General features: G+C 42.4%; 2 protein-coding genes across 4 annotated transcripts; one reads left to right on the top strand and one right to left on the bottom strand.

The window, feature by feature from the left end:
- Positions 1 to 641: 641 nt before the first annotated feature.
- Positions 642 to 2,505, bottom strand: LOC117138052. Of its 2 annotated transcripts, none has more exons than XM_033299869.1 (4): positions 2,380 to 2,505; positions 1,422 to 1,582; positions 1,167 to 1,339; positions 642 to 1,097 (listed from the first exon to the last, which is right to left on the bottom strand). In XM_033299869.1, the coding sequence occupies exons 1-4, from the start codon at positions 2,384 to 2,386 to the stop codon at positions 677 to 679; spliced, it is 762 nt and encodes a 253-aa protein (XP_033155760.1). In that variant the 5' UTR covers positions 2,387 to 2,505; the 3' UTR covers positions 642 to 676. The 2 variants fall into 2 exon arrangements, with proteins under 2 accessions (XP_033155760.1, XP_033155759.1); XM_033299868.1 differs by lacking the exon at positions 2,380 to 2,505 and adding an exon at positions 1,644 to 1,737.
- A 10,078-nt stretch (positions 2,506 to 12,583) lies between these two features.
- Positions 12,584 to 13,757, top strand: LOC117137408. Of its 2 annotated transcripts, none has more exons than XM_033298832.1 (3): positions 12,584 to 12,864; positions 12,953 to 13,485; positions 13,574 to 13,757. In XM_033298832.1, the coding sequence occupies exons 1-3, from the start codon at positions 12,664 to 12,666 to the stop codon at positions 13,647 to 13,649; spliced, it is 810 nt and encodes a 269-aa protein (XP_033154723.1). In that variant the 5' UTR covers positions 12,584 to 12,663; the 3' UTR covers positions 13,650 to 13,757. The 2 variants fall into 2 exon arrangements, with proteins under 2 accessions (XP_033154723.1, XP_033154725.1); XM_033298834.1 differs by having other exon boundaries at positions 13,577 to 13,668.
- Positions 13,758 to 15,789: the final 2,032 nt, after the last annotated feature.

Genomic DNA, 15,789 nt, shown 5'->3' with positions numbered 1-15,789 from the left:
TTTTAAATAGATGCTGATGCTATGTGTCCGAAATCGTAAGCCAGGAAGTGTCATGGTAATGTGGGAGTACCACGTGCAAAACTTTCTATCCGGTAACAGCCTGCTGCTCAACCCTTTCCAGGTGAAAGAGCACCTGACTCGCATTTGGAATTTAACGCGTGTGCGGAATGGCCAAAAGTTGGCCAAAACCAACTCTTGGCCCGAGGCGTGGCCAGTTTGCTGCTGGCCAAATGCAAAACAAGCAAACGGCGCAATCCCATTCTGCATTGACATGGCGGCCATGCCATAATGTTCGTTATGGCTGCCAATGGGCAGCAGCCATTGTTGCATTGTGGCCAAGGACGTTGCTGTCTGTGCCACCGTTCCTGTTTCGACTTATGTGGGTTGCTAAATCCTCCAGCTCGACCGGAAGTGGGAATACACAGAGGAGGATGAAGGAAACCGAGTGGCGGAAATGCGATTAAAATGTTCCGTATAGCCACAGCAGGCATCCGCTGTGAGGAAAACAAAGAATAATATTTGTAGAATTAGTGCGCTAAACAAAGTTAAAACTTGTCTATAGTTTCCTACGATGTTATTGTAAATGTATTGCCTTAATTGAATTCGAGCTTAAAACCCAATAAAAACACATTCATTTCAATTGTAACATATACGCTTTTTATTAATTATTATAACTCTATTCTATCTTTGCATTCAGCCGATATAAGTAATTTTCCACGCGTATCTTTTGGCGCAACACTTTCCGCGAATCCCGTTCAATTGTGGCCGTAGTTTGGTTGTGATCGTGGAAAAAACCGCAGTATCTGGCCGGTACGAATTGCTTGATTTTCTGCTGCCGACTGTACCGCTCCGTCACCTGGAGATTGCACTTCTTGATCGCCGCCATCTCGACATGCATGCATTGTCGGCACATGTCCGCGTCATTGCTAAAGTTGTGAAAATAGTCACCCACTGGCTTTTCGCCACATGTCGAGCATTTGACAATGTTTTGGGGACTGCAAAATACGGCCACCGATGGCCAGATGATGCGCTTGGATCCGAAAGCTGTCTCCACGTCCCAGTCTGGATATTTGAGGTGGTGCGTATAGGTTGACGGGCTGGAAAATACAATTGAAAAACGCCCCCAAATGAAAAAGCATTCTTCAAAACCGCTGCAGGATTCTTACCCCGGTGTAACCCATTTTTGTTCCCGCACAGTTTGCTTGTTGAAAGTGAAGTAGTATTGAGTTCCTGGAAAATCGGTAGCGTAGGATCCAATTGGGGGATATCCCAGTTCTCGAAAGACTGGTAGTCGTGGCATCTTGTTGGCCAAGGCAGAAAATCCTGCCTTTGACGGGTACTGTAATAATACAATATTTTATTTGCTGCGCTTAAAAATATTTCTAACTATTATAATAAATTAGATTTGAAATATATCCTACCTTAAATCCCATTGGTCTGGGTACATCATATGTATTAGGTGCGACCGAAGGAATATTTTTGGTATAGCTGTCCCTACAGAAGTCTCCGCTCGAGTCCCGATGGATTTTCCTGAGAAATCCGACCGTCGGCCAAACTGGAGGATTGACCACATACTCGAAACCTGCAAAAGGGACGAATTGCGATATTAGTGACTTGAATTTTGAAAACGGAAAATCCCGAACCTAGATCATTGCAACCGGCGACAACGAGCCTAGTTTCGGATCGCTGGCGACGCAGTTTTTCGCGCTCCTGGGCATTTGGTCTTTGGGCACGCATATTGGAGGAAAGTCGGTGAAAGACTGAATGTTGTGCCGAAAATACTAAAATTGGCGGACTGTCGAACCGTGACAGCCACCGCAGCACACGCATCGTAGCACGCACCGAGTGCCTTAATGGAATTCGAACATATCCCCCCCATCGATGATGATATAAAATCAATATGTCTAAACCGTCGACGGTTCGCCGCGGAATCGGTGTGCGATGTTTGATTTCATTTAGCACATGTCTAGACGACTTTCCGTATTTCGTATTTTTTCAATGTTTCAATCTTTTCATTCTATTTCGCTGTTATTCGGCCTGCCTTACTGACTGACTGCCCCCCGAACTTTGACCCAGTTGGGGGATTTTTGTGCGGGTCTAATAGCTTCAATTGGCAAAAGAGGAAATGGGGCATAAAGTGGTTTGTCATTGGTGTCGATAACAGAGGTAGGTAAAAATTGTTTTGCAGTGCGTGATGGCTTTTAGAAAACATTTAAGGAATCTAGCCCTGTAGGATAAAAGGCTGAAAACAGCACAATTTGCACCATAAGGTTTTTGCTTTCCTGTCACTTAGCAAGCATATATAAATTAATCACAATCTACATAGAACTCAAACCTTTGAAATTATACAATAAAAAATCCTGTTGCATTTCCACTTACCCTCCATTGAGAAAACGTTTAAGGGTACAAACTTAGCTATCAACGGATAGCTATTCTAATTTGGTAACAAACAGGCTCTGCAACAAACTCAATTTAATGGACGGAAATGTCGTTGACAACTGATCGCAGTTGAAATCAAGTTGTAGATATGACGTATTTTTGCTCGCCATAGTTTTAAAAAATTTTCCAAATACCTGACCAAACATTTAAGGAAAATGTGTATAAATGTGGCATATCATCACGCAAGGCATCGAAGTCAAACCATCGCTTTTTAACAATTTCCCAAGCGGTTTATCGGCGGCTTTCCGAGATGGCTGAAACGACAGAATAGCTGCATGCCATTATTGCCAGTTAACCCCGACGTTGTCATCAGTTTGGGCCATAGCCACCGCTTGGCTCGGTGGGTTTTTTTTTTTGGGCCGGGACCTTAGGTCTTCACCGACTTTTCCAATTTCCCACTTTTGCACCTGCCGGATGGCACACACGCACATGAATGCTAATGCAGCAGCGGCAGCACGCACAAATGCACAACCGCATTGCAACCACACGAGAAACCCAGGCAGACATCCTGCTGGATGGAGACAGTGGGTAAAATTAATTCGTCGAGGAATGGAAGCACTTTTCAAACCAAGCTCGAAGACCACAGAAATTCGTATATTAAGCTGGTGTTCTTTGGAATTTATGGAACTCAGTCTACCAAAATTTTCAATATCTATACCAAGGAAATTTGTTGGTCTTATTTGTATGAATGGTATGGTCTTATTTGTATGTTGATGTGCTTCTTAATTAGGGAAGACAATACCAAAATATTTCGATTCCCAGAATGTGTAATTTTTTCTAAAAAGCAAAACAGCACACAATTACAAATTCTCAATTGGTATTACACTTGGTCATCAAGTCACTGGAATTTCTTATGTTTTATCTGGCGATTTTTATTTCCAGTCACTGTGCGCTATTCACGACAGAGTCGCTTAATTCGTGCAAATAAAATGATTGTGCAACATATGTTTGGGTAGTGGGTCCATTATAACGCAGCTAGACTGATGGTGGTTGGTGGATGGGATGAAGTGCTGCTCAAGTGCGCCTGCATTTCCGGACGGAGTCCTCGGGAGCATGCCACATTGTTGCCGCAAACTTGCAACGCAATTACACTGAAATCGCACATTATTTACGTGCTTGGGCTGCTCTCGAAATTCGAAAGGCGATGTGCGAAATGTTAATGAAAGGAGCAATACACAGCAGATGCTGCACCACATATACTGCTCCGATGGGCAGGTTAATTATGTCAACAATTAGACTATTTTATGCACTCGGTGCCGGCAGCTGGCAAATGGAGGTGAATTCAGTTAACAACCCACAATTCTGGGACAGTTGTTGCTCTCGACAAACAAACAAACGCACTGCTGCCGGAGGCGTGCTCCTTTCATTTTGGCTAGCCAAGTGCCATGTCCTACACAGGCAATTACAGCAACAATGGCTCCTTGCAGCCATCGAGTAAAATGCAAATAAAAATTCAACTCCAGCTTTTGGCTCCTCCATTTTGCATGGCACGCAGGGGGCTATAAAGAACTGGCCCACAAAAATGCCATTCAGATGCAAAGCCCAGAAACCACTGAGAACGAAAACTTGCGCAGAGCGAGAAAATACCATATGATTTGGTCATCAAATGAATTTTTATTTTCGAATTCATAGAGGAAGGTAGTTAAAAACTGAACATATCAAAACACAATGTTCTTATCATACTTTTTTTGACATACTGCGGCTTTAGAAACCAACTAATATAAAATATAAATAATTAAACATTAATAATTGGCGATAGCTTTTTCTGTATGTGCCTATTGAAGGAGGGCGGAAGTGAAAGCATCCTGGTGATGCTCAAGCTCCTGTCTTCTGCCTAGAACCAAAAATTTGACTCACAATAAAAACAGGATCTACAGGACCAACAATGGCAGCGCAGAAAACAAAACAGTTCAAGACCATTCCGGAGCGGAAGTGCCGCTTATTACGCCGGTTGTGGTTAACCGGAAATGAAACGAAACAACCCAAGTGTGACAAGCCTTTTGGCTTTTTGTTTTCAGCCCGAATGCATGACTCCCTGTGTCGCTTCTTCTCTCTCTTTCTCTCTGTCTCTCTCTATTTGTTAAGTGCATCGAAATCTAATTAGGCTCGAGGCTTTAACATTTGAGGTATACATTTCTTTGAGCCACTCAAATTGGTGCTCCACTGGCCATCCTTTGTTGGCCATTGCAATCAGGAAAATGTCAGGCCAATAACCAACAGCCCACTCACAAACAGCCAACAAACAGCGTCGCCGATTGCCAGGATGACGGCGAAATCAAATTACAAGATGCTCTGACATTTTCCACCTCCCACCGCCCATCGCCCATCAGCGCCGCCAACACGCCCCCAATCCGATGTCGACCCCCCTCATTATCCGCCCGCTGACCTAAATTCAATGGGTTCGCAATTTGTGCGCCAATGCGGCGGGGTTAATCATGCTAATAAACACCAACGTTGCACTTGCAGTTGCTGCTGCTGCTGCTGCTGTTGCTTGTTGCTCCTGTTTCCATTTCACAACGACCAAGCAACTTTATGGTCGAGTGCCTGATCCTGGAATACCCAGTAATCCATACAGGAGACTCTAATAGGTATCAGAATATAGGTTTTAACTCTGCCAATATAGTTGCATTTGAAAAGAGATTTCATATATGATATAGGTCCGATTTGGTCGAGTGCTGGGTACAAAAAGCATTGCATACTTGCAGGCAGCGGAGTAAGGATTTTGGTCCCGGCAAAAGCCAGTGTCGATACAGGACGTAAGTACGTCCGTTGCTTTTTGCGGTCGCCGCGTGGCATTTGCCATTCGAGTGCGACGATTGAGTGGCGGGTGCGGTGCGGTCGAATGAGGCAGGGCAGGGCAGGGCATGGAAATCATACAAAATTGCAATGATTATGCGCGCGCCTAGTTGGCAGTCAATTGTGGTCGGGCTCTCATTTGGATGTGGCCCAATGTGGCCCATTATTGGTGCTAGATGGTGGGCATTGGCTGCCAGTTTATGGTAACCCAAATGGTGCAGAAGCAGCTGCTGATTGGCCAGAGCATTTTTATAATTTCTAAAAGTTTTTCAATTAAATTTAGAAGATTTCTAAACTCGTTTCTATGAGGACACTACAGGACAACTAAGCCACTACACAAATGTATTTATAGTTTTCCAAAGGAATATTTCAACTGCCTTTCTGGACTAGTTTTCTAGCCGAAAAATATGCATGATCCATCCAATATATCATGCATGATGTGCTGAGCCCACGTAAATCCCCGGCACATTATCTAATGATTTACTGGAATTGTCGGTTTTGTTGGCCTCAGTGAAACGAGAGTGAAACTTTCTTGACACTGCAAAATGCATAAGCCATGGGGTCAAATGGTGCGGGATACTGGGGCAGGTGAATGTACATTGTACAAGTCCACACACACGCTGTCAGCAGAAAGAAGCGAAGGGCGGAATTGGAAACATAGCCTGCCGTCTCATCATTTCAGCTGTCACATTAAAAATGCATAAATGTTGCTTAAATGCAATCCAAGAAATGCAACTGGCCGTAATACGTGCAAGAACAAGGGAAGGGGCCAAGACGCCTCCAACCAATCAAAGTGCCCCAAGGATGTGGGGCGGTTGGGTTTCAAAGAGGAAAAGACAGCGACGAGATGGAGCATACAATTTGTAACCTGCCTGCCATTTTGTGGAGGAGTATGGTGAGCACACTAAGAAAAATGCGAAAAAGCCTATGCATTTCTTGAATATCAAAGAAGAGATCGCACATTTCAATAACTTCAAACTTGTTTTAAAATAAAGAATAATTATTATACTATATATAAAAGTGTACAGTACACAAATCTCTTTCCATCTAAGTAAACGATTTCAAAAAATTGAATTAATCTTTAGGACCTCTTTTTAATTCATTTACGAGGTCAAGCTGTTTGTCTACCACACCTAAATTCAATTGTATTCCTACAATTTAGTTTGGGAGAACTGGGTTTTCCCCGGTGCAGATGCCTTGGGGCTTTCGGCCTTGTCTTTGCCTTTGCCTTCTCTGATGTTGCCTACGTTGCAGGTGAGAGTTTTGGGATTGGAAACGGAGTGAATGTGGATGTGGCGGTGGCAGTGGAAGTGGAAGTGGGAATGGGAATACGTTCCTGACTGCGGATGTGCGTCTGTGGGGTCTGGGCCTGTTTCACTGCTGATTGTCGTACTGTTGATCTGTGTTTTCACTTAGATATTGGCCCGGGGGCTGGGCGATAAAGGTACGTGAGTGTTACCATCGATACAGGAAGTTTGTTTGTGGCCAACTTGCTGAGTGGGCAGGAACCGTGGGCTGGGATTGGGTGCGCTTGGTTTTCGGGGGAATCCGACAGGATGGGAATGAGGACGAGCAGCGTATGCTATGTGGATTGTCTGTGGAAAGTTCTGCTGAAGGCTGGCCCAAAAGTGTATAGCCGACAGAGTGGCAGGCAGTCAGGCAGGCTTTCGTTATCTAGTAAGCAATCGTTTCAAATTGAATTTTCTATTTACCCAGTCGTCGATATGTTTTCAATTGCCCATCGACTCTCCATTGCCTCCTTTCGATTTACTTCGAGAAGTTCTCCAGACAAAAGTTAAGCCAAATGAGTTAAGCTCAAATATGGATGCTCCATCCCTGAGGCTGAGTGAAGTTTTTCAGGATATCCTCAATAAATGCAAGCACCATTAGGTCCTTATTCTCACAACGAGTTACAAGCTATGTTCATTTCGCCACAATAATCTAAACACGTATATATGTATAGTCCTTCGCATCCAGTGACCAACGTATTCAAAGTGCAGATTATAAATTAGTAGAAGTTCCGATCGAATGGCGGATTCCGCTGAACGGGAAGTCGCAGCGGTACATCCGCCGTTGCTGCGTCATTGACACCTGCCAGTGCCCCACGATGGTGCAGTAGGCGTAACCGCCATTCAAGTGCTCCACAAGGGTCCTCTTGTTGACCACCAGGAGGCGTGGCCCCAGCAGTCCGGCGGTGAAATACATTTCCACTTCCGATTCCGCCAGCATGAGCCTCAATGGTGTGGCTAGGAAATCCGCTGCGGTTTCGATCTCTGACCCGGACTTCTAAGATTTATTAAATGCTAAAATCAAATTGTCAAGCAAGAAAATCCATTGAAATGAGTGGACATTTAATGATATAAAGGAAGTGAACTAATTGAATATAATTATTAGGAATTTACCTGATTTATAACTACGCATGAGAATTGGATTCGTAAGAACAGAACAGGTGCCAGTTCTCTCTACCATGACACTAAAAAACAGATGTTGGTTGGGCACATCGGAAAGCTGCTGGTGGTCAGCGAGAAGTTCCTGAATATGGATGCAACACCATCTGGATCTCGCCGTGGGCAGCTCCCAGCATCAGGTGCTCCTGGTAGTTGTACGTGTCCATAGGGCCATGAGCTCCAGGCGAAGAGCACCACTTCTATGGCTCACGTACTCGGAAAACAGAAGGCCCCCGGTTCCGGAAAGCTCACCGTTCGGAGGCCTTACAAAATAAATTAAAAAACTGCATTTTCATATTAAACGAAAAGTATATAGGGATATATAAAGAATTAATAAATATACAGTAACAGAGTTGAAGAGTTGAGTTTTACCTAAGGCTATACAGGTCAGTATACAGTGACCATAACATTTTTGGGAATGAGAATGCTGAAATCAAAGTGAAACACTTGCATTTGCCTAGTAACACTTTAAACAATTATGTCATCTAAATAGAATTTCCGCTGTTGACACCTAACAATCCTGGCAGCCATCTCGACGGCATTCGTCACTCACCTTCTGCTGGCGGAACTTCGAGATGATTGATGCTCAAGTTGATTGATGTCTCTTTGCGGCGGGATGAACCTTACTTCAAGCAAGTCTGCTGAAAGTTTGTGCAAAGACACAGGGCTCATGGCCCGAATATATCAAATGACAGTGTCGCTCAATTTAAAATATTACTAGCAAACATATTCCATGAACTTGAGTAATTTTGAACAAACAACTTTTGGAATTACTTAATCGCAAAGTTCTGACAGAGAAATGTTTGCTAAAAGGAACGAAAAGGTAAGCGGCACATAAATTGCCTTTATTATGAAGGCTCGAGCATACTTTTGTGCGCAATTTAAAGTGCAAATAGGAAGAGCAAGCGGGGAATCCCCTCAAACCCGCCGTCAACCCGCCGTTTTCTTTTACGTATTTCATTAAAGCGCAATGAAGACATTTTCCGAGGCAAAGTGTGTATACAAGTGTCGGGGGAAAGCTGTTAAAAAATATTTGAAACACTTGAATGTTTCCCAACTGACACTAGGCCGTGGGGTTGGCATCTTCGCGGCCCTTTGAGCTGCCCCATAAAGAACAATAAATATTATTTATGTGCTGTGTGATAAGGATACACACACACATTTCTTTGTGGCTGCAGTCCGCGTTTATTTGACTGTCGTATGAATTTCCCGTATCTAATCGTTGGCATTCCTGGCATGTTCACAGTAAAAGTTTATTACTAAAATTATTTCGAAAAGATGAAGCTAAAAAATATATACATTTTATTTATAATACTTCATGGTTTTGCATTTAAAGACAAAAATTTTGTAGCTTCCCAAAAACAATTTAAATTGAGGATTTCATGATCCCTAAATTATTTTTGAATAAATACATTTTTCTCCGTGCAGGAGGCCTTTTTGGAGTACATCAAGTGCCCGCTAGGTGGCTTCGCGAATAGTTGGCCCAATGAGCGCACACACACAGAGAGGGCTTAAATGAGCCTTTAAGCCCACCATTTCAAGCACCTGTGTCACTTGATATGTATGTGCGTATGTGCTCTTGTGTGTTTCCCTGATAAATACGAACGCAAAAACAGCAGAGAGAGAGGCGTGTTTATTTTAATAATGTTAACCTAATTAAGTGATTAATATGCAAAATGTGCGCAGAGATTAAAACGATGAGCGCACTGTGTTTAATTATCGAATTAATTTTTTTTCATTTTCCCACCTTAATGCGTTGAATCGCATGGCGACATTTTAAGGCCAATGTGCATATACACAAGCTCGTTGACAACATTGGATAGACCCATTTTTGCTTGCCTTCATAATTCAGTTTAGATATATATCTTACCATTGGATCAAAATCCCAGGCTGATGACATTACATTTTGCGACTTTGACATTGATATTTATTTGTTTATGTGGAAAAGTGGGAGTGGATTTAAACTAAAGTTAAAAGAATACATTTTTTGCTCGGACGTTATTTAAACGCCATTTGCATATCCATATTTACAAAAACCAACAGCGAATAAGAACCTCTCTTAAAGTAAGCCATAAAAACCAATTTTCTGAAATTGGGTAATTTATTTGCTAAGATAACAGATAAAATATGAATGTAGAAAATCCTGATTTATATCAATGTGTACTTTTACCATTGTAGAAAATGAAAACCTACAGGTAAGTTTGCCAATATTCTCTTGACTAGCTACGAACCAACAATTTAAATGTTATGCGGGTTGCTTAGTTGCATTTGGTATGGTTTATATACTAAAAGTGATAATAATTCAACAAATGTCCCCTATAAAGTGAGCTTAGTCATACAGTGAAACCTCATGTTAAAATGCTTTCTATTGTACAAATATTATTGACTTTGTTGAGGTTTAATAGACTGTCCAAAGCAGTTTGGGATGCAGGTCAATTACTTAAATTTGTATTTTCATTGCTCATTCAGAAAAGTGTGAAATTTACATCTCGCAAATGAACATCTGGTGCTTTCGCACTTTACAGTCAATTTCACTCATTTTCATCCACTTGAAAATGCGATTTACCAAACTGTGCCTGAAGATTAGTTTCGCAAGCACGGCTTCCAAAAAAGAAGGCAGCATTTTTTTGGGATAAGCCTTCTCCTGACAGTCTTACGACACTAAAAGCTACTCAACGTTTGCCACCTTTTTTTTGCCTTCAAGGAGCTAATTGATGAAAGCTCCAAATGGTTGTGTAACGACTGAAAATAGAGCAAAAAAAAAGGACGAAATCAGACGAAAAAATTCCCTTCAGTCTTCCGTAAAGTGCAAAATTAAAGGTGCTGCTAAGCGGCGAGCATTTCTAAAGGAGGAGACGAAAGTCCTTGGTCTGGGATGGCTTTGGAAATTAGAATTAATATTTTTCTGCTGAGTTTACACAATTTCAAGTTTCCTGGCGCGAAAAATGCATGCCCTGGTCAACATCCCACAAGCGCTGTTGTTGCCACGCTGCGTGTTTAGCACCCTTTTTATGACCTTTCTAGGGGTATTATTGATATTTCCCATTTTATAACACTAAAACAAGCATAACAACTCGAAGACGACTATAAGTCAAGGTGTTTTTTCTTACCACGTTACCAAAGCTGTCTGAATTTTTAATAAAAGTTTATTTTGTGGGTCACACGAATCGGATTCCCTTGTAAAAGTTCTTAGAATTATAAAACGATATTTATATTGCTTAGTAAGTATTAGTTAGTTATAACGGTGGGGAAATTGTCTGCAATGCATACTTTTAAACTTATTTATTTGCTATTTCTTTTGGTTACATATAAGGGTATATATGCTTTCGGTGCTAAAAATCCGTTTACTTCCTGTTGTGGCTGTGCTTGTGTGCAGGTGAGAACGGAAGGAGCACATCTTGTGCTGAGCCAGCGTGCTGCAGTGGTGCATTCGTGGCAGCTCCAGATGCAGCTGCTGCAGCACTGATAATAAATTCATGATGAAGTGTAATTTATACACTTCATATGCGGCCAACATCCTTCTACCCTTTTGCGTCCTTTAATTTTATTTTTTTCCTTCTGGCTGTGCATGACAGGGGTCTCACCCGAAAGACGAAAAAGTTTTCTCAAGGCTGGCCAGCCATGCATTAAACCTTGAAATGTTTGCGGCCCAAAATTCGCTAAAAACTAATTACGAATGCCGCCCAGAACCGAAGAAAAGTGGAAACCGCGGGCAGTTGGATGAAATTTCATTTCAAATTAATCTAATTTTTTGAGGATATACTTTTTTTGCTTAGCTTTGGGTCTGAGGATTCCATCTAATGAGAAATGCTGATTTTGCACTCTACATGGCGCTGCATACAAATGAGGATACACGGCGGTTGAGAAGCGGTCTTGGCATATGATTTTCCAGAAACTGGCTTGCATAATTGCATAATTAGTGGTTAGGTGTTATGTAAATGGAGGTGGTACGTTGATTGGCAGCGCCAGGAACTGACCTCCTAATTACTCAATAGCTGATAATTGAAGGCCGAAAACTCTCTGGACTCGATAACTGGATTAATTAATGACTTTTCGATGAACTGCGCCTATTGAGCCGCAAATTATGATTTGTACTTCGGCAACGGAAGGCATATAAATCTCCATCTTGACCATTAATCTGCAATGGGGATTACTCTCTAATGAATGTAGGTGGGAAGCATTTAACACCAATTTAAATGCTATACGTTCTTGAACCAATTCCATGTCACTCACCCACATCAACAGTCCTCAAATGAACTAAACTGGACTGCCACACTATTTGCTCGGATGTCTATCTGTTTACCCTTATGATTATATGCATTTGGTATTAGCCAAACTGTTGGTCACTTAGTTCCCAGCTCTTCTAAACAGCTTGTTAGCACCTCAAAGGTGGCGTTTGTGTTTGCCTGGTAACAGGTAAATATTCGAAATATATATTTATGTATATATGTCCATACATGGGACTTCAAATAGTCTAGTTTAAATGTGCATTGGCACACCATATTTGAATGCAGTTCAATCGGTTCCCAGTAGATGGAGATATAAATGCAGGTTATTTGCATAGAGCCTTGCCATAATTGGGGTATGTCGGTTTTGCCATCTTTTTAAAATACAAAATGGGCTTAAAGAAAAATGAATATGAAAAAGGGTTTCAAGTTGAGAGGTGTACACTGAGAGTATCATTTTCAGGAAGAGTACCATTGCAGTTTTGTATTCATAATTGTCCCATAATGTGTGGATACCTACACAACATTGTAATAATGAGTCAATTTGTAAAACCGGTCTAATCAAGATCCCTTTATTAGCCATCGTTCGAAATACCCCTTGTACTTTTTTGCAGTGTTGCCTACTTTGTTAGGCCTTTAAGTAGGGCTAACATAGCCAGCGACCAAATCAGTTGTGATCGCGGCTTCAAGAAGAACAGACGTTCTTTTAGCAGAGTTTCTTTACTTACGCCCTTAGAACTGGTTTCAATTTGAAAATGCTGCTGATATCACTTACGCTGATGGCTTTTGGCCTGGCCCAAACGCTGCCCATCGAGGAGGCCGAAACGCTGACGACCAGCGAAGTGCCGGATTCAGGGCGAGTTGTTTTCGATCAGCGACAGACTGGCAGATTCAACATCCACGTTAGCATCAAGGATGTGGCCATCATCGAGGTGGGCCAGAATGGATTGGCAGAGGTGAGTGGGGGCCCAAAAACCAGTTAACCGATATGCAGCTAACGAGTTGCCAGCGAGCTAAAAATAACATCTGCGATCTCTCAATTAGGAGACGTATAACGATGAGGAGGATTACTACTATGATGACAGTACGTTGACCGTCAAACCGATCAAGCTAACCACAGGGACCAGTAGCACCACCACAACGAGCACCACATCGGCCACCCTGCCAGAGAGCACTGTATCTACAGTGGCCCCTACCACCGAAGCCACGCAGCTGAGTACCAGCTTTAGCTCAAATCTGCTGGCTGACATTGCAGCCAGTGGTATAACGAAGCCCAAGTCCAGGCTGAATAATCTGATGATTGTAGAGACGCCAATCGGCGGACTAACTAAGCCCCTGCACCACCCACTTCATGCTCGATCCAAGGATATACCAATTATGGCTGCAGCGGCACCAACTGCTTTAATTACGCCACCCACTTTGCGCGAGAACATTGAGTACACGCCGCCCAAAGGTCACAACTCACCCATTTTCAAGGTAAAAGTTCAACGATCTTCGATGCCGGCTACCAAGAAACCCGCCCGCTGCCGAAATCATCAGGTGCGAGATGCCCAGGGCAAGTGCACCGACTCGATCTAGTAAGTGTGAATGTATACAAAAAGACCACTAAGCCGCTTACCAATCGTCTAACTTTTTCCCATCTGTATCTCTCATTCTCTTCGATAGCAGAAAGCTGTACAGCATGCTGATGGGGATGAATTTCCCTTTTTTGGCAGCCGCAAATGCCGCAGAAAGTGCTTGATGACTTAACAGTTTTAACTACCATATAGTTAACTCAGACATAGAGTTTAAGTGCCACTAATTGGATCTTAGCCATTGGCGTGAAATACATTGACTGAAAGGCAGTAAATTGAAGAGTTCACTTACTTTTGTTTAAACTTAACAATGCAAGAATATTCATTAAAGTAAGACTTGTGATTTTCGTTGAGAATTTGGCAAGAAAAGGAAAGTTAAGAAGCTTATGGTGTTTTAAATGAATAGTCTTAGCATACATTTGTTTAAAGTCTGTATATTACCGCAGAAGGTATTTATTTTCATGCGTTCAACAAGTTAGTGTTCGCAGTAAAATACATTTCAACATCGCAGAAACGGCAGTTAAATTTAAATCAACTCTTAATTGAAAACAAATTTCCGTTTGACTTAAAAACCCTTTCAGTGTTGACTGTCAGTGGAAATTTAAATTTGTAAAAGTTTTTACACACATCCCTTATTAATAGTTTTGTTATTTCTTTCTTTTTTTGCAAATTGCAAACGTCAGTTGATAAATTGCGTTTAATTGGTTAATGGAGAAATGAATTGCATTCCGATTTCATATGTGCTGGCACTCGGATTCTTTTGGCAATGCTGGAGTCCCAGGCGTAAGCCAATTTTTCACCTTATATAACCAGGTTTTTATTACTGCCATATGCCATATGCCAGGGCCACACATGTGCACAGGTTTTGCTTTATCAATTTGAGTTTGTAATTTCCGCATGCGCTTAAAATGCAATTGCAGCTGAAACAGCATTGTTTTACGTTCATATGTTCATCTGTGAGTGGGGGTGTGCATTACTGTGACTGCGGTTGTATTTGTGTGGGGACATCTGTGTGCGAAGGCTGCTTAATTGCAACTGTTGCGTGTGCGGCAAATCTTTGGGGTCGCACTGTGCACTCGCCGTGCTCTAATTAAATTAATTGCTTAATTTAAAGTTAATTTGCCACATGTGGCAACATCTCCTCGTTGTCCTCTCTGGTCAGACAAAGCACGCGCACGTGTCCTGGATCGCTTGGTCCTGCCTGCAGACGCTCGAAATCTCTCGGATTGCCCATAAACTGGTCAGCTATATTCCCAAAACAACTGCATTATTCCGATGTCGTTGTGCGTGGCTTTAATCGAGTTTAAACCGAATGCACAGCAAGGCCTATACATGCTATTTCAGTTAGCCAAGAGTGAATATCTCTGTACGGGCTTTAATGTGCTCCACCTGAAAGTCATTCCATGTATATTCAGCAGATTCCACAAAGCACTAAATCATATTTCTATGGATAATAGTGTGTTAAAATGTGAACCACTTTGCCGATTCACACTAATCAGCATGAGTAAAATAACAATACAGTCAATAAGTAACATAAATTCAAGCGGTGGCTTTGCCTCCTATCAAATTAAGACCAGAATTATTCCCAATTAAGGTGCTTTTAATTTGAATTTCGTTTGCTAAATATAATTCATTGTTATCCAATCTCATACATATATTTTCCGGACACGACGGCAACTTACGCAATTGACAAAAGCCCATCCTGGGAAACTTTCTGCCGGAATCTTTTTGGCAAAGTTGGCTCACACTAATTACCAACATTAGGCCACCTGCACAGACTCGGCACACTCAATTAGCAACTGTAAACTGCAATTTCTATGCTGGCCAAGTGAGTTCTGGCCAGAAACAGCAGCAACAGCAGCAACAGCAGCCGGTTAGCCCAAGTCTTTGGCAACTTTGTCGTTTTCGTTGTTCGCTGCATTATTTAAGCCACCTCCTTGACCTTTCGCCTTGATGTCGCTGCCTGTTCGAGGAGCGTAAGCTACGCCGTGCCGTTAAATGCGATGGTTTGTCAAATTAAAGTGGTGCCAAGTAAGCCAGAGTAGCTGGGAGAGCTGGGAAAGGGGATGTGGAACCTCCACGGAAACGAACACAATGCAACAACTTTTCCAACCGGAAGTGTAGCAGACGCCCAGCAACTGAGGCAGCGAAAGTGAGCGCGGAATTGGATGTTCGGCTATAACGGATGCGGGACGCCATCTTGCTGTTGTTCGCAAACATGGCGGCAAAAGCCCAGAGCCAAAAAGCCACTCCCCCCTCTGACCAACGCACTGCCATCTATGTAGCTTTTCTGACGCAACAATTGCA

This window comes from Drosophila mauritiana, chromosome 2R (assembly GCF_004382145.1).
Source record: "Drosophila mauritiana strain mau12 chromosome 2R, ASM438214v1, whole genome shotgun sequence".
Classification (NCBI taxonomy): Eukaryota; Metazoa; Arthropoda; class Insecta; order Diptera; family Drosophilidae; genus Drosophila; species Drosophila mauritiana.
The sequence above is the reverse complement of the archived record's forward strand: the minus strand, read 5'-3'. Positions and strand labels throughout refer to the sequence as shown.

Excerpts from the sequence above, each read along its gene's own strand:
- LOC117138052 (XM_033299868.1), bottom strand. The coding sequence starts at position 1,737 with ATGCGTGCCCAAAGACCAAATGCCCAGGAGCGCGAAAAACTGCGTCGC. Across the intron at positions 1,340-1,421 it reads CCAGACCAATGGGATTTAAG|TACCCGTCAAAGGCAGGATT; the intron begins GTAGGATATATT and ends GTATTATTACAG. Across the intron at positions 1,098-1,166 it reads CAAAAATGGGTTACACCGGG|CCCGTCAACCTATACGCACC; the intron begins GTAAGAATCCTG and ends TGTATTTTCCAG.
- LOC117137408 (XM_033298832.1), top strand. The coding sequence starts at position 12,664 with ATGCTGCTGATATCACTTACGCTGATGGCTTTTGGCCTGGCCCAAACG. Across the intron at positions 12,865-12,952 it reads GCCAGAATGGATTGGCAGAG|GAGACGTATAACGATGAGGA; the intron begins GTGAGTGGGGGC and ends TCTCTCAATTAG. Across the intron at positions 13,486-13,573 it reads AAGTGCACCGACTCGATCTA|CAGAAAGCTGTACAGCATGC; the intron begins GTAAGTGTGAAT and ends TCTCTTCGATAG.